Here is a 24630-nt window from a genome sequence, read left to right as displayed (position 1 = left end):
TTACTCTGTATCTAACCCCGTGCTGTACCTGTCCTGGGGAGTGTTTGATGGGACAGTGTAGAGGGAGCTTTACTCTGTATCTAACCCCGTGCTGTACCGTCTGGGAGTGTTGATGGGGACAGTGTAGAGGGAGATTTACTCTGTATCTAACCCCGTGCTGTTACCTGTCCTGGGATGTGTTTGATGGGGACAATGTAGAGGGAGCTTACTCTGTATCTAACCCCGTGCTGTACCTGTCCTGGGAGTGTTTGATGGGGACAATGTAGAGGGAGCTTTACTCTGTATCTAACCCCGTGCTGTACCTGTCCTGGGAGTGTTTGATGGGGACAGTGTAGAGGGGAGCTTTACTCTGTATCTAACCCCGTGCTGTACCTGTCCTGGAGTGTTTGATGGGGACAGTGTAGAGGGAGCTTTACTCTGTATCTAACCCCGTGCTGTACCTGTCCTGGGAGTGTTTGATGGGGACAATGTAGAGGGAGCTTTACTCTGTTTCTAACCCCGTGCTGTACCTGTCCTGGGAGTGTTTGATGGGGACAGTGCAGAGGGAGCTTTACTCTGTATCTAACCCCGTGCTGTACCTGTCCTGGGAGTGTTTGATGGGGACAGTGTAGAGGGAGCTTTACTCTGTATCTAACCCCGTGCTGTACCTGTCCTGGGAGTGTTTGATGGGGACAGTGTAGAGGGAGCTTTACTCTGTATCTAACCCCGTGCTGTACCTGTCCTGGGAGTGTTTGATGGGGACAGTGTAGAGGGAGGTTTACTCTGTATCTAACCCCGTGCTGTACCTGTCCTGGGAGTGTTTGATGGGGACAGTGTAGAGGGAGCTTTACTCTGTATCTAACCCCGTGCTGTACCTGTCCTGGGAGTGTTTGATGGGGACAGTGTAGAGGGAGCTTTACTCTGTATCTAACCCCGTGCTGTACCTGTCCTGGGAGTGTTTGATGGGGACAGTGCAGAGGGAGCTTTACTCTGTATCTAACCCCGTGCTGTACCTGTCCTGGGAGTGTTTGATGGGGACAGTGTAGAGGGAGCTTTACTCTGTATCTAACCCCGTGCTGTACCTGTCCTGGGAGTGTTTGATGGGGACAGTGTAGAGGGAGCTTTACTCTGTATCTAACCCCGTGCTGTACCTGTCCTGGGAGTGTTTGATGGGGACAGTGTAGAGGGAGCTTTACTCTGTATCTAACCCCGTGCTGTACCTGTCCTGGGAGTGTTTGATGGGGACAGTGTAGAGGGAGCTTTACTCTGTATCTAACCCCGTGCTGTACCTGTCCTGGGAGTGTTTGATGGGGACAGTGTAGAGGGAGCTTTACTCTGTATCTAACCCCGTGCTGTACCTGTCCTGGGAGTGTTTGATGGGGACAGTGCAGAGGGAGCTTTACTCTGTATCTAACCCCGTGCTGTACCTGTCCTGGGAGTGTTTGATGGGGACAGTGTAGAGGGAGCTTTACTCTGTATCTAACCCGTGCTGTACCTGTCCTGGGAGTGTTTGATGGGGACAGTGTAGAGGGAGCTTTACTCTGTATCTAACCCCGTGCTGTACCTGTCCTGGGAGTGTTTGATGGGACAGTGTAGAGGGAGCTTTACTCTGTATCTAACCCCGTGCTGTACCTGTCCTGGGAGTGTTTGATGTGGACAGTGCAGAGGGAGCTTTACTCTGTATCTAACCCCGTGCTGTACCTGTCCTGGGAGTGTTTGATGGAGACAGTGTAGAGGAGCTTTACTCTGTATCTAACCCCGTGCTGTACCTGTCCTGGGAGTGTTTGATGGGGACAGTGTAGAGGGAGCTTTACTCTGTATCTAACCCCGTGCTGTACCTACTTTGTGAGGGTGTGGTGACTGCGCTCCTGACCTGCATTAACACCCCTTGACCTTGATGAATGGTCCCTCCCGACATTCACACTTACGCATCGCTCCACGGGCCGTTCCATTCTGTGCTGCCCCACGGGTTCCGCATCCGGACCATGTACAGCTTCTCCTTGTTGAAGTAGGACATCAGTCCCTCGCCGATCCGCACCTTGCGCACGTCCGTGACACCGTAGGCGTGACCTTTCACCAGCCCGCATCCCATCTGGGCCTCCAGCTCGTCGCCAGATTCTGGCTGTAGCAAACGTAAAACGGAGCGGGGGGGGGGGGGGGGGGGGGGGGTGAGATGGCGGTGAGGGAGGAGGCGGAGGGAGGGGGAGAGGCGGATGTAGTCAGTGCACCTGCTCACAACACCCTTCCTAACCCACCAATCACGGCCTGGAATCGGGGTGAGTGCTGCCGATGCAAAATGGTGTCAAAACTCAACAACAACTTGCATTCGAGCAACGCCTCCGCGTTGACGAATTATCCCGAATCGCTTCACACGGGCGTCATCACCCGGGCCCATCAGAGGGTCAGTCAGAGTGGCCACGGGTCAGTGGGGTGTGGGGAGAAAGGGGTGGAGAGTTCCAGGCGGAAGATTCAGTCCTTCCAGCTCCTCCCCTCCCTTTGGAGCATCTCCGATCGTCCTGAATCCCATCCCTTTTACAGGAAGCTCCCCAAGTCTTGCTCGCGACCCATCCACGGGGAAGGTGAGGCTCTCACGGTGATGCGGCGCACTGCGGCAGCCCCGGGGGGCACCCTATAAAACCGTCCGCGGGACGTGGAGACTGTAATAACGGTGCACAGGAGGAGCCCAGAGAGAGAGATGCGATCTTGCCCAGACCATCGGCTTTGGGTGTTGTTGGTTGAGGGATAACTATTGGATTCAGGAACCCCCCACCCAAACCTCACCAACACCCCCCCGATCTTCTGATGAAGAGGACAGTATGAGCACAGGACGAGTTTGCCGATTACCCGAATGGAGCAACTGATCAATGACTTCCTGGAGTGGGCCTTTAGCAGGTTCTGGTACAGCCCCTTCCTCTTCTCCAAGTCGCCGCTGTAGTTTTCCTCGTCCAGGGCCACCGGTTCCGAGACCCCCCCGGTGAAATCCACCAAAGCATCAGCCGTGTTCCCCCCGTCAAGGGCTTCATAACAACCATTCAGCCTGTCAGAGGGGGTGGGGGGCAAGACAGGCGGTCAGTACATGCAGGGAATCCACCCCACTTCACCCTCCCGCCCAGGCAGTGTCTCGACGCCCAATCGGATTCCACAAACTGGCCATTCAGCCCATCTACTCCCCGCTGGGGTCCCGGCGCCACACAAGCCCCTCCCACCCCTCCTCCCCACTTCATCTCACCCTCTCATCATATTCTTCCAACCATTCCTCCCTCATATGTCCAACCCTGAAATATATCCACCCTGTTCTTTATTTTTGCTCATTCAATGGGACGTGGCTGGACCAGGATCTCCGACCCATCCCTAATTGCCCCTGAGCAACTTGCTCGGCTATTTCGGAGGGGAAGTTAAGAGCCAACCGCATTGCTGTGTGGGGTCTGGAGTCACATGTAGGTCAGGTTGGGTAAGGGCGGCAGATTTCCTTCCCTGAAGGTCATTAGTGAACCACATGGGTTTTTACGACAATCTTCATGATCATCGGTAGATTTTTCATTCCAGATTTTTTATTAAATTCAAATTTCACCATCTGCTCTGGTGGAATTTGAACTCGGGCCCCCCGAGCATTGGGGTCTCTGGATTACTGTTCCAGGTCAATACCACCATGCCATGGCATCCCCAACCACAGCACTCCCCGTGGGAGTGAGTCCCACATTCTCCCCACTCCCCGTGGGAGCGAGTCCCACATTCTCCCCACTTCCTGTGGGAGCGAGTCCCACATTCTCCCCACTCCCCGTGGGAGCGAGTCCCACATTCTCCCCACTCCCCGTGGGAGCGAGTCCCACATTCCCCCCACTCCCCGTGGGAGCGAGTCCCACATTCTCCCCACTCCCCGTGGGAGCGAGTCCCACATTCCCCCCACTCCCCGTGGGAGCGAGTCCCACATTCTCCCCACTCCCCGTGGGAGCGAGTCCACATTCTCCCCACTCCCTGTGGGAGTGAGTCCCACATTCTCCCCACTCCCCCTGGGAGCAAGTCCCACATTCTCCCCACTCCCCGTGGGAGCGAGTCCCACATTCTCCCCACTCCCCGTGGGAGCGAGTCCCACATTCTCCCCACTCCCCGTGGGAGCGAGTCCACATTCTCCCCACTCCCTGTGGGAGCGAGTCCCACATTCTCCCCACTCCCCGTGGGAGTGAGTCCCACATTCTCCCCACTCCCTGTGGGAGCGAGTCCCACATTCTCCCCACTCCCCGTGGGAGCGAGTCCCACATTCTCCCCACTCCCTGTGGGAGCGAGTCCCACATTCTCCCCACTCCCCCTGGGAGCCAGTCCCACATTCTCCCCACTCCCCGTGGGAGCGAGTCCCACATTCTCCCCACTCCCCGTGGGAGCGAGTCCCACATTCTCCCCACTCCCCCTGGGAGCCAATCCCACATTCTCCCCACTCCCCTGTGGGAGCGAGTCCCACATTCTCCCCACTCCCCATGGGAGCGAGTCCACATTCTCCCCACTCCCCGTGGGAGCGAGTCCCAGATTCTCCCCACTCCCCGTGGGAGTGAGTCCCACATTCTCCCCACTCCCTGTGAGAACGGGATCCATGTTTTTCCCAATCCCTGGATGTAGAGATTCCTCTGGAATTCCCCATTGGATGTATAATGACGGTCTTCTGTATTGACGGCCCCTAGTTCCGGTCTCCCCCACAGGTGGAAATATCTGGTCCAACGTTTATCCCTTTCATGAGGACACCACTTGTCACATCATCCAATCATCCAATTCATCCCTAATCCCAACCACCTCCCACCAATTTCCAAACTCCAATTCCCTCTGCTCCAATTTTCGTCAACAATCTCACATGTGGAACCGTATCCAATGCCTTCTGGACGTCCATATAGACAAAAGCCATATATCCTCCTCCATGCACTATGGCTGGGGACCTCCTCCCAAAGCCGAAGCTGATTGGCCAAGGAGCCAAGCCCAATCCCACATTGGGAAGGGGGGTCTTCCCGCTTCTGGTTGCAAAGGGCACACTTACTTGGCGTAGGCTTTCTCTAGCAAGGAGCACCAGAATTCCCGGCTGTCGTCGGCATGACAGAAGATGAGGCGACCGTTAACGGTGGGCAGTCGGTCGTCAATCACCACATCGAGCCAGGCGCCAAACCGACAGAAACGAAAGTGAAAGATCCCGGCGTAGTCTCCCGCCCGTTTCGGGTCCCATTCCTGCTCCTCGTGATTCGGGATGACCTGCGCAATAAACCAACGCCGAATGTCAAGGTGGCGGAAACCCCCTCCCCCTCCCGCCTGGCAAATGGCACGAGTGATTGGTTCACTGCGGTGCCAATCGTCACGGTGTGAAGGTTCAATCCCCGAAACCCGTTAATTCCCAGATCCTGACGTCCGGATCTCTGGTCCCCACCCCTACCCAAACCCAGGACTGGCTATCGGGGAGGCAGGAGAGGAACTTTGCAGGATCCGACGCTGCCAGTCCCACAAGAAACTGCCCTGATGTCCGATTTTATAGACACCCTGACCCCTGCCAATCTCATGGACCCACGTCAAGAATTGGACTCAATGTGATCCAGTCCTTACCTACGTGAAGCCAATTCTCCTGACCGGCTGACACGGAGGAGCAGCCGGAGCAACTCATCAGGAAAGATGGACTCGGATGCGAGGACGGAGTTTTATTCTGTGGGTTTCGGGTGGTGATGCCACCCCCAGCAAGCGAGCCGCTGCTGCCAGTGTTACAGAGCGCCCCCCTGACCAGGCGAGAATGAAAATGCCGGCCAGGAACTAGATCTGGTGGCCCAACCATTGACGTCGCACATTCGCCACCCACGGCCTCCCCAAGGTTCCGGGGCGAGATGCTCCATTTTAGTGTTGACGCCGTCATAAACGCCGGGTTGTTTACGATGGCGTCCCCTGGCCGCTAGGAGCAGCGATCCCCCAACACCCAGTCTCCAGTCATGGGGCAATCGGCAGCCGGGCATCAGAGCAGGATTTCGGGATTCCCCCCCCCCCCCCCCCCCCCCCCCCCCCGGTGTCCGATATCCGGGAAGCAATCTCAACACTTTGACAAAGCAAATGTTCCTGAGGGACTTAGGTGGGGGAGGGATTGTGGTAGCGTGGCCCCTTTAAGGGGCAAGCCTTTCCCGATCCACGTGACCGGCTGAGGGCCTAAAGTGCGTGAGCGCACGAAGCCTGACCGATGGGGAAATAGAGCGGGGCCTTGGAGCAGGGCCCGAGAGTCGGAGAGTGAAGGCCTGTTTCAGAGGCCTCTTGGCCTGTTTCAGAGGCCTCTTGGCCTATTTCAGAGGCCTCTTGGCCTGTTTCAGAGGCCTCTTGGCCTGTTTCAGAGGCCTCTTGGCCTGTTTCAGAGGCCTCTTGGCCTGTTTCAGAGGCCTCTTGGCCTATTTCAGAGGCCTCTTGGCCTGTTTCAGAGGCCTCTTGGCCTGTTTCAGAGGCCTCTTGACCTATTTCAGAGGCCTCTTCACCTGTACCTAGTTATCTTTCCCTTGTTCTCAATAAACCCCCTTTTGGTTATTCTAGAAGCCTCCGCAGTATTGGCTCGAGCCGCCACAGTGCGCTAATCTCCTCACTCAATAAACAATCTGTGCACGAGGAGAGAAGATCCTGGATAAAGTCCGCCTCCCTATTCAGGTAAAGAGTAAACACAAGGTGTTTTGACAAACAGGCAAATGTTTGCAATAGGTGTGTCCGGCGTAGAATTCTCAGAGTCGCCGTCTGGATGGGTTTCGGTTGAGGAGAAATTCCCCTCGAGAAGGGGGTGGGTGAGCCGCTTTCTTGAGCCGCTGCAGTCCCTGTGGTGTAGGTACACCCACTGTGCTGTTAGGGAGGGAGTGCCAGGATTTTGCCCCCAGCGACAGTGAAGGAACGGCCGATATATTTCCCAGTCGGGACGGTGAGTGACTGGGAGGGGAACCTCCAGGTGGGTGGGGTTCCCAGGTATCTGCTGCCCTCGTCCTTCTAGATGGTAGAGGCCGTGGGTTTGGAAGGTGCTGCCTAAGGAGCCTTGGTGAGTTGCTGCGGGGCATCTTGTAGACGGTACACACGGCTGCCACTGTGCGTCGGTGGGGGAGGGAGTGAATGTTTGTGGAAGGGGAGCCAATCAAGCGGGGCTGGGGGGGAGGGAGGGGGTTTGTGGGGCAGGGAGGGGAGGGGGTGGGGGGAGAGGAGGGGGTGGCGGGTGGGGGGTAGGGGAGGGAGTTTGGGGCGGGGAGGGGAGGGGGTGGGGGAAGGGGGGCTGGGGAGGGGAGGGGATTTGGGGCAGGGTGGGGATGGGGGGAGAGGAAGGGGAGGGGGTGGGGGGAGGGGAGGGGGGCTGGGGGAGGGGATGGGGTTTGGGGCAGGGAGGGGAGGGGGTGGTGGGGAGGAGGGGGTTTGGGGGGCAGGATGGGGATGGGGTGGGGAGAGGAGGGGTGGCGGGAGGGGGGTGGGGGGGAGGAGGGGGTTTGTGGGGCAGGGTGGGGGGAGGAGATGGGGAGAGGAAGGGGAGGGGTGGGGGGCTGGGGGAGGGGAGGGCGTGGCGGGAGGGGGGTGGGGGAGGGGAGGGGATGGGTGGGGGAGGGGATGGGGGGAGGGGAGGGGGGCTGGGGAGGGGAGGGCGTGGTGGGAGAGGAGGGTGTTTGGGGGGCAGGGTGGGGATGGGGATGTGGCGGGGGGAGGGGAGGGGTGTGGCGGGAGAGGAGGGGGTTTGGGGGGCCAGATGGGGATGGGGCAGGGAGGCTTTGGGAGGTCAGGAGGTGAGTTACTCTCCGCAGGATTCCCAGCCTCTGACCTGCCCTGGTAGCCACAGTATTAATGTGGCTGGGTCCAGTTCAGTTTCTGATCAATGGTAACCCCCAGGATGTTGACAGTGAGCGAATTCAGCGACGGTAACGCCATTGAACGTCAAGGGGGAAGTGGTGAGATTCGCTCTGGTTGGAGATGGTGATGTGACAGACAGCAACACCCCACAAACCCCCCCCCCCCTACCTCCCCACCCCTCACGCTCAGCCAAGCAGTACCCAGAGACGGAAAGTTCCAGACCTTTTTCCAAAAGGTGGGCTCGGTCGCCAGGCAGGAGCATGCCGCCACGAACCAGCAATTTCCCAGACTTCCCTGGTTCAGATCCCGGGAGCTGATCCCATCCACAAACAGCTGTGGGTCCGGGCAAAGTTCCTGCAGCAAGAACAATGTTAAAGGTCACGAGGGCGGAGGTCAGGGGGGAAGGAAAGGCAGATAAACGAATCTTGACTCCATTTCCCTACTTTGCTTGGTAAACCCTTAATACCCTCAACAAACCAAAATCTAACCGGTCATATTTTTGGACTTTCCCCTCCTCTCCCCCCTCCCCCCAAACCCCCTCCTCTCCCCCTCCCCTTCCCCTCCCTGCCCCCAAACCCCCTCCTCTCCCCCCTCCCATCCCCTCCCTACCCCCCAAACCCCCTCCTCTCCCCCCTCCCCATCGTCTCCCTGCACCCCCCCCCCCACTCCCACCCCAAACCCCCCGCAATTTGTGCCCGCCCCCAAGTGGGGCCAGCTCATAGATCTGCGACAGCACAGAAGGTGGCCATTCAGCCCATCCCGCCCTGTGCTGGCCCTTTGAAAAATCTTTTTTTAAGCCTCGGGCTCCCGGGTTGGGGGAGGTGGAACGTGGGATCGTGGGGGTTAAGGTGGCGCCAGGGTGGTTGGCGATGCCTGCCACAGTGGAACATCCTGCTGCCCATTCGCCTTGGAGGCTTGACCGGTCCCGGGGTAGCCAATCAGGTGAGATGGGCCAGCGGGTGTGGGGACGGGGAGGGAGGAGCCAGGTCTGCGCCAGGCCGTACAGCTTCTTCCTATTGTGCCACTTTGTGAATGAGGATACGTTGGTCAGAGTTATATTTAACAATGGGATTCTGCCTTTCCAGTGCGTGTAAGCAAAGCTGGGAATGATAGAACCTCTGTCCCCACTCTCCGTCTCGCCAAACTCCATTTCACTATCATTTCGAATTGACGTATTTAAGGCGAGTAAACGAGCTGACAGAATAGAGAGGGAGGGGAAAGCTAATTTTTTTTGCACTCGCTTCCGCAAAGTGGAGCGGGAACATGGAACTCTCTCCGCCCCCCCCCCCAACGAACACTGAGCCCTGGGGCCTGGTTATCAATTGAAAGTACAAGAGGGAGGAGTGGGCAGCACGGTAGCACAAGTGGCTTCACAGCGCCAGGGTCCCAGGTTCGATTCCCCGCTGGGTCACTGGCTGTGCGGAGTCTGCACGTCCTCCCCCTGTGTGCGTGGGTTTCCTCCGGGTGCTCCGGTTTCCTCCCACAGTCCAAAGACGTGCAGGTTAGGTGGATTGGCCGTGATAAATTGCCTTTAGTGTCCAAAAAGGTGAGGAGGGGTTATTGGGTTACGGGGATAGAGTGGAAGTGAGGGCTTAAGTGGGTCGGTGCAGACTCGATGGGCCGAATGGCCTCCTTTTGCACTGTAAGTTCTATGATCTATGGTTGGGTTGGGGGTTATGGGTTAATGGAGGTGCAGTTAAGATACGGATTGTTCATGATCTAACTGAACGGAACAGGCTCGAAGGGCTGAATGGCCTCCCACTATTCCCAGATTGGCTCCAACGGTTAACGTGACAGGGTAATGAACAAAACCAACCGAACATCCGGACTTACACTGGGCCGCTTCCACTCGATGTTCCCAGGAGGGGACCGGGTGTAATAGAGGGATTCATTCGAGGTCGGGAAGAGAGGATCTTCGAACAGAATCTTCTCCCGCAGGCAGGTCTTCCGCAATTCCCGATATTTCTGATCCTTGTAGTGTTGCACCCGCTGTGGCATATTCTGTCCGCAGAGTTCTCGCACTAACGGCGGCGACCTGTGAACCACAGAGAGAGATGTGAGCCCCCAGCTGCTGTCAGCACCGATTCACACTGATTTCAGGCAAATGAGAGACTGGGAGGAGGTCTCCGTGGACCCCGGGAGCACGTCACTGTCGGCAGAGTCTCCCCAGGGAGCACGTCACTGTCGGCAGAGTCTCCCCAGGGAGCACGTCACTGTCGGCAGAGTCTCCCCAGGGAGCACGTCACTGTCGGCAGAGTCTCCCCAGGGAGCACGTCACTGTCGGCAGAGTCTCCCCAGGGAGCACGTCACTGTCGGCAGAGTCTCCCCGGGAGCGTGTCAGTATTTACAGGGGGTTCCCGGGGAGTGTGTCAGTACAGGGGGTCCCGGGGAGTGTGTCAGTATTTACAGGGGGTCCCCGGGGAGTGTGTCAGTATCTACAGGGGGTCCGGGGGAGTGTGTCAGTATTTACAGGGGGTCCCCGGGGAGTGTGTCAGTATCTACAGGGGGTCCGGGGGAGTGTGTCAGTATTTACAGGGGGTCCCCGGGGAGTGTGTCAGTATTTACAGGGGGTCCCCGGGGAGTGTGTCAGTATTTACAGGGGGTCCCCGGGGAGTGTGTCAGTATTTACAGTGGGTTCCCTGGGGGAGTGTGTCAGTATTTACAGGGGGGTCCCCGGGGGGTGTGTCAGTATTTACAGGGAGTCCCCGGGGGAGTGTGTCAGTATTTACAGGGGGTCCCCGGGAAGTGTGTCAGTATTTACAGGGGGGTCCCGGGAGTGTGTCAGTATTTACAGGGGGTCCCGGGGAGTGTGTCAGTATTTACAGGGGGTCCCCGGGGAGTGTGTCAGTATTTACAGGGGGTCCCCGGGGAGTGTGTCAGTATTTACAGGGGGGCCCCGGGGAGTGTGTCAGTATTTACAGAGGGTCCCCGGGGAGTGTGTCAGTATTTACAGGGAGTCCCCGGGGAGTGTGTCAGTATTTACAGGGGGGCCCCGGGGAGTGTGTCAGTATTTACAGAGGGTCCCCGGGGGGGTGTGTCAGTATTTACAGGGGGTCCCTGGGGAGTGTGTCAGCATTTACAGAGGGTCCCGGGGAGTGTGTCAGTATTTACAGGGGATCCCCGGGGGAGTGTGTCAGCATTTACAGAGGGTCCCGGGGAGTGTGTCAGTATTTACAGGGGGTCCCCGGGGAGTGTGTCAGTATTTACAGGGGAGCCCCCGGGGAGTGTGTCAGTATTTACAGGGGGGTCCCCGGGGGAGTGTGTCAGTATTTACAGGGGGTTCCCCGGGGAGTGTGTCAGTATTTACAGGGGGTCCCCGGGGAGTGTGTCAGTATTTACAGGGATTCCCCGGGGAGTGTGTCAGTATTTACAGGGACTCCCTGGGGAGTGTGTCAGTATTTACAGGGAGGGTCCCCGGGGAGTGTGTCAGTATTTACAGGGGGGTCCCCGGGGAGTGTGTCAGTATTTACAGGGGGTCCCCGGGGAGTGTGTCAGTATTTACAGGGGGTCCCCGGGGAGTGTGTCAGTATTTACAGGGGGTCCCCGGGGAGTGTGTCAGTATTTACAGGGGGTCCCCGGGGGGAGTGTGTCAGTATTTACAGGGGGTCCCCGGGGAGTGTGTCAGTATTTACAGGGGGACCCCGGGGAGTATGTCAGTATTTACAGGGGTTCCCCGGGGAGTGTGTCAGTATTTACAGGGGGTCCCCGGGGAGTGTGCCAGTATTTACAGGGAGTCCCCGGGGAGTGTGTCAGTATTTACAGGGGGTCCCCGGGGAGTGTGTCAGTATTTACAGGGGGTCCCCGGGGAGTGTGTCAGTATTTACAGGGAGTCCCCGGGGAGTGTGTCAGTATTTACAGGGAGTCCCCGGGGAGTGTGTCAGTATTTACAGGGGGTCCCTGGGGAGTGTGTCAGTATTTACAGGGAGTCCCCGGGGAGTGTGTCAGTATTTACAGGGAGTCCCCGGGGAGTGTGTCAGTATTTACAGGGGGTCCCAGGGGAGTGTGTCAGTATTTACAGGGGGTCCCTCGGGAATGTGTCAGTATTTACAGGGGGTCCCCGGGGAGTGTGTCAGTATTTACAGGGGGTCCCTCGGGAATGTGTCACTATTTGCATGTCCCCTGCTGATCACCGATGATGTTGCTGTAATGACCATTCCCACAATATGGGTTCAGTGGAATGAGGGGGGGTCAACTAGAGACCTCTAAACTTCTAACCGGACTGGACAGGGTAGATGCAGGGAAGATGTTACCAATGATGGGTGTGTCCAGAACCAGGGTCACAGTCTGAGGATTCTGGGTAAACCATTTCGGACAGAGATAAGGAGACATTTCTTCACACAGAGAGTGGTGAGCCTGTGGAATTCATTACCACAGGAAGTAGTTGGTCCTAAAACATTGAATATATTCAAGAGGCGAATAGATATGGCTCTTGGGGAGAATGGGGTCAAAGGTTATGGGGAGAAAGCAGGATTAGGCTATTGAGTTGGATGATCAGGCATGATGGTGATGAATGGCGGAGCAGGCTCGAAGGGCCAAATGGCCTCCTCCTATCTTCCATGTATCTATGTATGTATGTAATGGAGATACTGGACAACATCACCGAAGACTTTCTTCTAAAATGTCCATTCTGGTTGCAGGAAGGTCCTCTCTCACCAAATCTCCAACCTCAAGCCAGGAACTGGCAAATCCCCAAAGGTTAATTGGGTTGGAGATCCCGTTCCGCTGTGTCTTATCCAGGAAGGTGTTTCCAGATGTCCTGATTGAAGGCAAGAGATTGCGAAAGGGTTTCAGACCCCCCCCCCCCCGCCCTGTTCTCGCTCTGGGAGAAGAGTTCCGGGGTGGGATCGAGAAGCAAAGTCAGGCACCTTTCACTCAAAGGGGATTGGCGGTGTCCAGGAGATTAGCGGAGTGGGGATTGAAACGGGATTTAGGAGGCTATTACATTTTGGAGAGGGTGGGGTTTGGGCAGATGTGGCGGGTGCTGGATTTGAAGGATATTGGATGAGGAGGTGGGGTTGAGCGATATGGAGGGATTGACGGATATGGGAGGGATTGAGGGAGGATACGGGAGGTTGAGGGATATGGAGGGGTTGAGGGATATGGAGGGGGTTGAGCGACACCGAGGGGGTTGAGGGACACAGGGGGATATGGAGGAGTTGAGAGATACGGATGGACTGAAGGATACGGGGATGTTGAGGGATATGAAGGGGTTGGGGATATGGAGGGGATGAGGGTTATGGATGAATTGAGCGAAATGGAGGAGTTGAGGTGAAGGATTGAGGGATACAGAAGGTGTTGAGGGAGGTTCAGGGGTTGAGAAATGTTTAGGGCTGAGGGATACGGAGGGGTTGAGTGATATTCAGTGGTTGAGGATATGGAGGGGTTGAGGGATATGGATGGAGTTGAGGGGTATGGAGGGGTTGAGTGATATTTAGGGTTGAGGGATATGGGGTGATTGAGAGGAAGGAGTGGTTCTGGGATATGGAGGGGTTGATGGATATTTTGGAGTTGATGGATATTTAGGGCTGAAGGATAATTCAGGGTTGAAGGATATGGAGGGGTTGAGTGGTATTTAGGAGTTGAGGGATATGGAGGGATTGGGAATACGGAGGGATTGAGAGATATGGATGTATTTAGGTATATTTCAGGGTTGAATGATATGGAAGGGCTGAGGGATATGGAGGGGTTGACAGATGTTTAGGTCTGAGGGATATGGAGGGGTTGAGGGATATGGAATGGTTGAGGGATATGGAAAGATTGGGCGATATGGAGGGGTTGAGGGATTTGGAGTGGTTGAGGGATATGGAGAGATTGGGGGTTATGGAGGGGTTGAGGGATAGGGTGTGGGGTTGAGGGATATGGAGAGATTGGGGGTTATGGAGGGGTTGAGGGATAGGGTGTGGGGTTGAGGTATATTGAGGGGTTGCGCGACATGGAGGGATATTCAGGGGTTGATGGTTATTCAGGGGTTGAGGGATGTGGAGGGGTTGAGGGATGTGGAGGGGTTGAGGTATATGGAGGGGTTGAGGGATAATAAAGGGTTGAGGGATGTGGAGGGGTTGAGGGATATGGAGGGGTTGAGGGACATGGAGGGGTTGAGGGATATGGAGGGGTTGATGGATATGGAGGGGTTGATTTGATATGGAGGAGTTGAGGGATATGGAGGGGTTGAGGGATATGGAGGGGTTGAGGTATATGGAGGGGTTGAGGTATATGGAGGGGTTGAGGGATAATAAAGGGTTGAGGGATATGGAGGGGTTGAGGGATATGAACGGGTTGAGGAATATTGAAGGATATTGAGGAATTGAGGGATATGGAGGTGTTGAGGGATATGGAGTGGTTGAGGGATATGAGGGGTTGAGGGATATGGGCTTGAGGGATATGGAGGGGTTGAGCGATATGGAGGGGCTGAGCGATATGGGTTGAGGGATATGGAGGGGTTGAGGGATATGGAGGGGTTGAGGGATATGGAGGGGTTGAGGGATATGAAGGGGTTGAGGAATACGGAGGGGTTGAGGGATATGGAGGGGTTGAGGGATATGAATGGGTTGAGGAATATTGAAGGACATTGAGGAATTGAGGGATATGGAGGTGTTGAGGGATATGGGGTTGAGGGATATGGAGGGGTTGATGGATGTGGAGGGGTTGAAGGATGTGGAGGGTTGAGGGATGTGTAGGGGTTGAGGGATGTGGAGGGGTTGAGGGATGTGGAGGGGTTGATAGATGTGGAGGGGTTGAGGGATACGAAGGGGTTGAGGAATATGGAGGGGTTGAGGGATATGGAGGGGTTGAGGGATATGAATGGGTTGAGGAATATTGAAGGACATTGAGGAATTGAGGGATATGGAGGGGTTGAGGGATATGGAGGGGTTGAGGGATATGGAGGGGTTGAGGGATAAAGAGTTAAGGGATACGAAGGGGCTGAGGGATACAGAGGGGTTGAGGGATATGGAGGGGTTGAGGGATATGGAGGGGTTGAAGGATATGGAGGGGTTGAGGGATATGGAGGGGTTGAGGGATATGGAGGGGTTGAGGGATACGGAGGGGTTGAGGGATATGGAGGGGTTGAGGGATATGGAGGGGGTTGAGGGATACGGATGGGTTGAGGGATATGGAGGGGTTGAGGGATGTGGAGGGGTTGAGGGATATGGAAGGGGTTGAGGGATATGGAGGGGTTGATGGATGTGGAGGGGTTGAGGGATATGGAGGGGTTGAGGGATATGGAGGGGTTGAGGGATATGGAGGGGTTGAGGGATATGGAGGGATTGAGGGATCACCCTGTTGAACCTCACGCCCTTTTTCTGAAAACAATAACATTGGGTTGGGCGAAATCAAACCTGTAGAACGAGGAGTTTGGTGTTTAAAGACAATTTTCATACCTTAACACCCACAACTCCCCAAACTGGCTTGTGTGTTGTTACAGGGAAGCATCTGTGATGATGCAATGACATTTCTACGCTGCCCCGTCAGGAATCGCATTCTTGTCAATGTTATTAGCAAGGGGACAAAAGGAATTTGCATAGTCAAGTGTCGGAATGTAGAAAACGTTTCGATTTGCATACGCCATGCTCTGAAATAGCGATGTGATAAAGATCAGGGTAATCTGTCTCAGTCATGTTGATTTGAGGGATAGACATTGATAAGGGCACCGTGGACCTCCCGTACTCCAGTTCGAACTGGCACGTGGCGATTATTACCCGTTGCACAGACTCCAGGTGCTCCAGTTTCCTCCCACGGTCCAAAGGTGTGCAGGTTAGGTGGGGTTACAGGGAGTGGGCCTAGGTAGGGAGCTCTGTCAGTGAGTCGGTGCAGACTCAATGGGCCGAATGGCCTCATTCAGCACTGTAGGAATTCTATAGACCTAAAAACCCCTCAGCTTGACCTCTCATTGGAAAGATTGCGCGTCCAACAGTCCGACACTCCCTCGGGGGTGGGACCTGAACCTTAAACGTTCTGAGTCAAGAGGCGGGTGTGCCTCACAAAGTGGCCACAGGAAGGCGGAAAGCCCCCGGGAAGGGCGTACTGGCGTTAATTATTTGTGGTCTATTTTAATGATGCGGATGCAAAGATAAGACTAAGCCAGGTTGGAACCTGCAAAGGGACACAGATTGGCTAAGGGAATGGGCAGAAGATGGGCAGAGGTTGGGTACAATGTAGCAAAGTGGTTAACACTGCGGCTTCACAGCGCCAGGGTCCCGGGTTCGATTCCCGGCTTGGGTCACTGTCTGCACGTTCGCCCCGTGTCTGCGTGGGTTTCCTCCGGGGGCTCCGGTTTCCTCCCACAGTCCAAAGACGTGCAGGTTAGGTGGATGGGCCGTGATAAATTGCCCTTAAGTGTCAAAAAGGTTGGGAGGGGTTATTGGGTTACGGGGATAGGGTGGAAGTGAGGGCTTAAGTGGGTCGGTGCAGACTCGATGGGCCGAATGGCCTCCTTCTGCACTGTATGTTCGACGCAGGAAATTGTAGATTTTGCCAGGAGGAATAGACAAATGGTGATTTCAGAACAAAGAGGTATCTGGGGGCCCTCGTGGAAGATGCACAGAAAGTTAGTTTGTCGGAACAGCAAGCAATCAGAGGGGCAAATCTTCATTGGAAAGGGAGATGGAGCGGAAAAGTGGGAAGACTTGTCATAATTAGACACGGTATTGGTGAGCCCCCACCTAGACTACTGTGTCGAGGTGCCCCTCACCATATACGTTTCTGGAACATACCTCTTCATTCACCTGAGGAAGGAGCAGTGCTCCGAAAGCTCGTGTTTGAAACAAACCTGTTGGACTTTAACCTGGTGTTGTCAGACTTCTTACTGTGCTCACCCCAGTCCAACGGCATCTCCACATCGTAGACTACTGAGCACAGGTTTGGTCTCCTTACGCAGCGAGCGATATACGTACATTGGAAGCATTTCAGAGAAGGGCTGATTCCTGGGACGACAGTGAGGGGTGGGGGTTGCTTTATGAGGAGAAGTCGAGCAGGTTGAGCCAATTCCCCCTGGAGTTTAGCAGGACGGGCGGTGAGATTTATTGAAACTTACTGAGGGATCGAAGCTGGGAGGGTGCTTCCCCTTGGGGGGGCGGGGGGGGGGGGGGGGAGATCTAGAACTGGGGGCCACAGTTTCAAGACAAGGGGTCTCTCGTTTAAATTGGAGATTAGGAGGAGGAGGTGGAATTTCCACTCCCAGAGAGCCGTGATTCTTTGGAAATCTCTCCCACACAGAGCAGTGGAGATTGGAGTTCATTAGATGTATTCCAGTGAGTTAGGCGGAATTTTGATTGATAAGGGAGACAAAGGTTATGCATGTGAGGGGGTGGCAGTCAGGTATCTAAAGTAAAATAATCTTTATTGTCACAAGTTAACACTGCAATGAAGTTACTGTGAAAATCCCCTCGTCGCCACATTCCGGCGCCTGTTCGGGTCACAGAGGGAGAATTCAGAACGTCCAATTCACCTAACCTGCACGTCTTTCAGGACTTGTGGGAGGAAACCGGAGGAAACCCACGCAGACACGGGGAGGACGTGCAGACTCCGCACAGACAGTGACCCAGTGGGGAATCGAACCTGGGACCCTGGCGCTGTGAAATGAAAATGAAAATGGCTTATTGTCACGAGTAGGCTTCAATGAAGTTACTGTGAAAAGCCCCTAGTCGCCACATTCCGGCGCCTGTCCGGGGAGGCTGGGACGGGAACAGTGCTAACCACTGTGCTGCCCACAATCAGATCAGCGCTGGTCCCATCGACTGGAGGAGCAGCCTCGAGAGAGAGAGAGAGAGCGTCAAATGAGGCTCGTTCTCTCTCTCCAAAACCTCGGAGGGTTTTAATTGATCACGTTGTCTGTTCCAACAGGGGTGAACGGTCAGCAACAGCAACCTGGCCGTGAGCACGATCAGCTCGTTTGCCCCCATGGAAAGCCAGAGTATGGATATCACAATCGCTTTGCGTCCCGATCGCTGTGTTTCATCGCTGCTGTTAATTCCTGCAGGTCTCCTGCTCACTCCCTCCGCAACCTCTCTGACACTCCCTTTCAAAACTTTTTAAAGTGTTTAAAAGACAGTGAGTTATTCGTAACCTGGGGGACGGGGCTGTGGTGGGGGAGGTCAAGGCTTCAGCTGGGCGCTTGCGAAACTGAATACCTCAGTAAAAAGGTAAACAATCAGGTTTGTCCAACTTTAATTTGAACTGTCTGCCACTTCGGCAAGCGCGATTTCCCCTCAAGGATTTCCTTAACGTTAAAATGATTTAAAATCCGGGCTGCACTATCAGAAACTGACCTGCCAGAGACACCCCAAGCTCTCCCCCTCTCAAACCGGGGTCGGTGACCTGCTGTCAGTCGCTCTCTCTGGTGCAAATCCTCGGCCACAGTGGAAGACCCGTGCTTGTGAAGCGAGTGTGGAGCAGACTGAATCAGAGCCAAGCGAGCTCCTAAACCAATCGGCTGTGACTTCCTGGGTTATTTCAAACAGCTGACGATCAATTCCAGCCAGAGCACACACACACACACACACACTCAGAAATGATTAACCCTTTAAAAACACCCTCTCCCAGTTGCCTAATTGGCCTCAATCGTTTCCACAGCTATCAGCCCCTGGATAACCAAGATTCAATCCACCTCAGCCGTAGGAATATTCAAAGACTCTGCTACCACTACCTCTTTAGGGCGGCGACAGTAGCAGAGTGGTTAGCTTCACAGCACCAGGGTCCTAGGTTCGATTCCGGGCTTGGGTCACTGTACATAGAACATAGAACAGTACAGCACAGAACAGGCCCTTCGGCCCTCAATGTTGTGCCGAGCCATGATCACCCTACTCAAACCCACGTATCCACCCTATACCCGTAACCCAACAACCCCCCTCCTTAACCTTACTTTTTAGGACACTACGGGCAATTTAGCATGGCCAATCCACCTAACCCGCACATCTTTGGACTGTGGGAGGAAACACCGGAGCACCCGGAGGAAACCCACGCACACACGGGGAGGACGTGCAGACTCCGCACAGACAGTGACCCAAGCCGGGAATCGAACCTGGGACCCTGGAGCTGTGAAGCATTTATGCTAACCACCATGCTACCGTGCTGCCCCTGTCTGTGCGGAATTATCATAGCATTTACAGTGCAGAAGGAGGCCATTCGGCCCATCGAGTCTGCACCGGCTCTTGGAAAGAGCACCCTACCCAAGGTCAACAACTCCACCCTATCCCCATAACCCAGTAACCCCACCCAACACGAAGGGCAATTTTGGGCACTAAGGGCAATTTATCATGGCCAATCCACCCTAACCTGCACATCTTTGGACTGTGGGAGGAAACCGGAGCACCCGGAGGAAACCCACGCACACACGGGGAGGATGTGCAGACTCCGCACAGACAGTGACCCAAGCCGGAATCGAACCTGGGACCCTGGAGCTGTGAAGCAATTGTGCTACCCACTATGCTACCGTGCTGCCCAAGTCTGCACGTTCTCCCCGTCTCTGCGTGGGTTTCCTCCGGTTTCCTCCCACAAGTCCCGAAAGACGTGCTGTTAGGTGAATTGGACATTCTGAATTCTCCCTCCGTTTACCCAAACAGGCGCCGGAGTGTGGCGACGAGGGGATTTTCAGTGACTTCACTGCAGTGTTAATGTCAGCCTACATGTGACAATAATAAACATTGTTCAGGAAGAGTTCCACAACAGTCGGGAAACTATTTCCTTCGTCGCCGTTTTAAATTACCGACACCATTTTGTTTCTGTACAATGAGACCTGGACACTGAATCTGGTGAAGGTTTAGAACATAGAACATAGAACAGTACAGCACAGAACAGGCCCTTCGGCCCTCAATGTTGTGCCGAGCCATGATCACCCTACTCAAACCCACGTATCCACCCTATACCTGTAACCCAACAACCCCCCCTTAACTTTACTTTTATTAGGACACTACGGGCAATTTAGCATGGCCAATCCACCTAACCCGCACATCTTTGGACTGTGGGAGGAAACACCGGAGCACCCGGAGGAAACCCACGCACACATGGGGAGGACGTGCAGACTCCGCACAGACAGTGACCCAGCCGGGAATCGAACCTGGGACCCTGGAGCTGTGAAGCATTTATGCTAACCACCATGCTACCGTGCTGCCCCTGTCTGTGCGGAATTATCATAGCATTTACAGTGCAGAAGGAGGCCATTCGGCCCATCGAATCTGCACCGGCTCTTGGAAAGAGCACCCTACCCAAGGTCAACACCTCCACCCTATCCCCATAACCCAGTAACCCTACCCAACACGAAGAGCAATTTTGGGCACTAAGGGCAATTTATCATGGCCAATCCACCCTAACCTGCACATCTTTGGACTGTGGGAGGAAACCGGAGCACCCGGAGGAAACCCACGCACTCACGGGGAGGATGTGCAGACTCCGCACAGACGGTGACCCAAGCCGGAATCGAACGTGGGACCCTGGAGCTGTGAAGCCATGTGCTATCCACAGTGCTACCGTGCTGCCCACGTCTGCACGTTCTCCCCGTGTCTGCGTGGGCTTCCTCCGGTTTCCTCCCACAAGTCCCGAAAGACGTGCTGTTAGGTGAATTGGACACTCTGAATTCTCCCTCCGTTTACCCAAACAGGCGCCGGAGTGTGGCGACGAGGGGATTTTCAGTGACTTCACTGCAGTGTTAATGTCAGCCTACATGTGACAATAATAAACATTGTTCAGGAAGAGTTCCACAACAGTCGGGAAACTATTTCCTTCGTCGCCGTTTTAAATTACCGACACCATTTTGTTTCTGTACAATGAGACCTGGACACTGAATCTGGTGAAGGTTTAGAACATAGAACAGTACAGCACAGAACAGGCCCTTCGGCCCTCAATGTTGTGCCGAGCCATGATCACCCTACTCAAACCCACGTATCCACCCTATACCTGTAACCCAACAACCCCCCCTTAACTTTACTTTTATTAGGACACTACGGGCAAATTAGCATGGCCAATCCACCTAACCCGCACATCTTTGGACTGTGGGAGGAAACCGGAGCACCCGGAGGAAACCCACGCACACAGGGGGAGGACATGCAGACTCCACACAGACAGTGACCCAGCCAGGAATTGAACCTGGGACCCTGGAGCTGTGAAGCATTTATGCTAACCACCATGCTACCCTGCTGCCCCCAGTGTTTTCCAGTGTAGAGTTGTCTCCAATAAAGTGTTGAAAGCTGATACGCTCCAAGGTCCAGGGCTTCGAGCTGAGGGACGCACTCAAGCTTGGGGCCGCCGTCGCACAGGTACTTTCAGCCCTGGAAAGGTAGTGGGGAAGTGGTATTGTCACTGGGCAAGACCCAGGATAATGATCTGGGGGCCTGGGTCCCAATCCCACCACAGCAGGGGGTGGAATTTCAGTTCAATAAAATCTGGAATCAGTCGCCTGATGATGACCATTGTCGATTGTCAGAAATATCCATCCGGTCGGCCAATTACTGCCCATTAAAAAAAAATTAATAACCTTTATTGTCACAAGTCGGCTCACATTAACACCGCAATGAAGCTACTGTGAAAAACCCCCTAGTTTGGGAAAGACGTCTGCTATCCTTACCTGGTTTGGGTTAGGTCAGCACGGTATCAGTGGTTAGCACTCGCCAGGGACCTGGGTTCAATTCCGGCCTTGGAGTTTGCACTTTCTCCCAGTGTCGGCTTGCGTGGGTTTCCTCCAGGCACCCCCCACCCCCCCCAACAGTTCCCCCCTCGCAGGCCAAAGATGTGCAGGTTAGGTGGACTGGCCATGCTAAATTGCCCCTTAGTGCCCAAGGATGGGAAGATTAGGTGGTGCTGCGGGGAGCGGGCCTAAGGGCGGTCTTGCGGAGGAGGGTGGGTGCGGACTCGATGGGCCAAATGGCTTCCTTCTACGCCGTAGGAATTCTAGGGGAATTCTAGGGGAATAAGTGCTGGCCCAGCCAGGGACACCCACGTGTCCCTGCAGACTGGAATGTATATACAAACGTCAAAAGTATTAGATTTGTATTGAGGGCCCGGAATGGGTTGCGCTGTCTGGTGAGAAGATGAATTTTATTGCACTTCTGTAAGCTGCAACTCATAATTTTTGGGATGTACTTTGTTCATAGAATTTATGAAAGCATATCTGCGGTGAAAATAATCTGGAGAGGCGAGTTCAAATCCCATCACGGCAACTGGGGGAATTTCAATTCAGTCAACTGCCCGAATCGGAAATGATAAGTTAGCTTCAGTCATGCCTGAATCGGAAATAATAAGTTGGCTTCAGTAATGATGACTGCGGAACTGTGCACTTGCTATTAAAAAAAATATATACACCCAGTTCACGCATGTTTATTAAGGACTTGCCTCATCGGGCCGGGCTCAATTTTAACTCCAGACCCACAGCAATGTGGTTGACTCGTAACTTGCCTCTGAAATGGTGTCTTTAGGCGGTGGCTGGATATCGGAGGCAAAACCAGAAGGCGTTGCAAAAACTCAGCGGGTGTGGTTGGCACTGCTGCCTCACGGCGCCAAGGATCCGGGTTCGACCCCGGCCCTGGGTCACTCTCCGTGGGGAGTTTGCACATTCTCCCCGTGCCTGCGTGGGTCTCACTCCCACCAACCCAAAAGATGCGGAGGGTGGGTGGATTGGGCGCGCTAAATTGCCCCTTAATTGGCTACTTTTAAAACTCAGCAGGCTCCGGCAGTAGCGGATATATTCGAAAGCCTGTTCCTATAGCCTTCCGAGTTCAGAAACATCGAGGAACCGCTGAAAGACACGAGGCTGGAGACTTGTGAAGCAAGGCAGGTAAAGTGGACTTTCATTTTGATCGCTCCAGATGTCTTGCAGTGAGTGAAGTGTCTTTGGAAAATAGGGAGCTCAGCAGGCAATGTCGCATGGATCGCAATGACTTTCGTACAGGTGTTAGTGGAGGTGTTAATGGCCGAGGCCCAATGGATGACTTCTTCCTCTTCCGAATAAAGCTGTGGGATCAAATTCGATGGATTGGGAACTCAGGTGGCCGAAAACGGTCTCCCCAGCCGCGCCCTACTCTCTCAGCTCAAGTGGCCAGCAACCCCAGGGAAGGAAAAGAAAATGCTTTGAAGACGTTTTCAGACGCCTCCTTGAAGTGCAAAAGCATTGCCATGACTGACTGGGAGGGTGCCTGCTGCCAAAGCGGTGACAATCTTTGCGTCAAGCTGCATCGCGTGCCAGTCCCAACGGTGAGGCATAGCCACGGGGGGGGGGAAAGGCGGCAAATCTTCTGCTCCAGTTCCCACCAGCTCGTGGGGCGCCCTGCCCTGAAGATCCGTGGGTCAAAAAATCGGCCTGTTCAGTCCCGTGATGACCGATGGCGGAATCGCGCTACCCTGAGTAGCGAATCGACAGCCAGCGGGCGGGGTCATCCACGTCCGCCAGAGGGGGTGGGGGAGGGAAGAACAGGAGAGCTCTCCCCATCCCCTGGGCAACGTTCGTTCCTCAACACCGAAAACAACTGATGTGGCCATTTAGTTAATCGCTGCATGTGGGATCTTGCTCTGCATGAAATGAAAATGAAATTAAAATCGCGTATTGTCACGAGTAGGCTTCAATGAAGTTACTGTGAAAAGCCCCTAGGCCCCTAGGTGAAAAGCCCCTAGCATAAGCTGGGTGCTGTGTTCTCACACCTCTGCAAACAATTGTGGCGGTTATAAAGTTGGGAGAGTTGGAGGTCAAGCAAGGCGCTACATAAATGTAGATCTTTCCACCTTCATTTCAATTGCTCAGCATGGAGTACCCTCTGTCACGGTGCAATTGATGAAGAGTACAGTACATTGCCTGGTACGAGATTCCTAGTTGCAAATCCTTTAAGACGACGTTAAACAAACCAAATTCCTGAAATGGACCCCTGCGGGTCATCACTAACTGTTCCCCAAGTCTGGCCATGTCCCTGTACCTCTGAGCCTACGGCATCACCAATTGCAGATCCATCGCAAAATATCTCCAATGCTCCCTGTATTTGTTAATTCCCGGCTTTTCCAAAGGGAATGCACAGAAAGCATTCAATGCAAATCAAGCTCTGGAAACGAGAATCAGCTGGGTTTTTATGCAACTCTCCTTCGAACTGTTTTTGATTTAATTTTTGGAGAGTTGGGTATGATGTCTCCTCTCTTGGCTTCTACGTGGATGCAGTTGGGTCTAATCTCCAAAAAGGGATGGTTGCGGTGGGCCATCGACGCCTCGTGGTGATACTGAGACTGAGGGGATCGTATGTTGGTGCGTACCCAATCTCGCAACGGGCAATCAAACCTGACCTGGGAGGATGTGCACCATTTCATCATGTCCTTATCCTATTTTCCCCCTTGGGTGGGTTTGTATGAGCATCTAGTTTCGTCTAATGATTGCACCGAGTCAATAATGATGTTCTTTTCCTGTTCCATTCTGCGCTCATGCACGTTAAGCCTTTGTTTATTTTCTCTTCATGCCATGGTATTACTTTTTTTAAACATGGTGTAGCCACCTGGGGTGGCCACGTCCCGATTTCAAAATGGACACTTGCAAAGAGTAAAGGGAAAATTGGACAATGCTAAGAAAACAAGCAGGTGCAAGGTTTGCCTGTGGATTGGAGTTTGCAGCTCCCAGACAGAACTGATACTACAAGCCATTAGCACAGTAATGAGCTATCTCCGGGGACAAAAGAGAAACATTTAAGCAATCGGGTACCAGGGCAGACTCCCCGGCGCCAGTGGAGACTAAAATAAAGGCAGGCCAACGGTCACCTAGGGCCCGCCCAGCGATCAAGCAGCGACCCCTTTATCGGAGAAAATCAATACAAATGATTAGGACATGGTCCAATTAATTGGGGCCAAGTTCAAGGCCCGCCCAAAAGGGCTACCTTCGGGGTATAA

The 24630-nt window shown here is 54.3% G+C and overlaps 1 protein-coding gene across 1 annotated transcript in view; it reads right to left on the bottom strand.

Moving 5' to 3' along the window:
• LOC119958461 (calpain-5-like) overlaps positions 1 to 18186 on the bottom strand; it is a 40024-nt gene extending 21838 nt beyond the window's left edge. The window contains exons 1-6 of the mRNA XM_038787002.1: positions 18054 to 18186; positions 9622 to 9823; positions 8011 to 8142; positions 5000 to 5208; positions 2824 to 3016; positions 1908 to 2101 (exon numbers count right to left, since the gene is read on the bottom strand). Coding sequence (XP_038642930.1) covers positions 1908 to 2101; positions 2824 to 3016; positions 5000 to 5208; positions 8011 to 8142; positions 9622 to 9786 — 893 coding nt within the window. The 5' untranslated portion in view covers positions 9787 to 9823; positions 18054 to 18186. The remainder of the gene's footprint in view (positions 1 to 1907; positions 2102 to 2823; positions 3017 to 4999; positions 5209 to 8010; positions 8143 to 9621; positions 9824 to 18053) is intronic.
• Between the last annotated feature and the right edge of the window lie 6444 nt (positions 18187 to 24630).

The sequence above is a fragment of the Scyliorhinus canicula genome, chromosome 29 (assembly GCF_902713615.1).
Source record: "Scyliorhinus canicula chromosome 29, sScyCan1.1, whole genome shotgun sequence".
NCBI lineage: Eukaryota > Metazoa > Chordata > Chondrichthyes > Carcharhiniformes > Scyliorhinidae > Scyliorhinus > Scyliorhinus canicula.
Note: the sequence above shows the minus strand (reverse complement) of the source record. Positions and strands in the feature narration are given on the sequence as shown.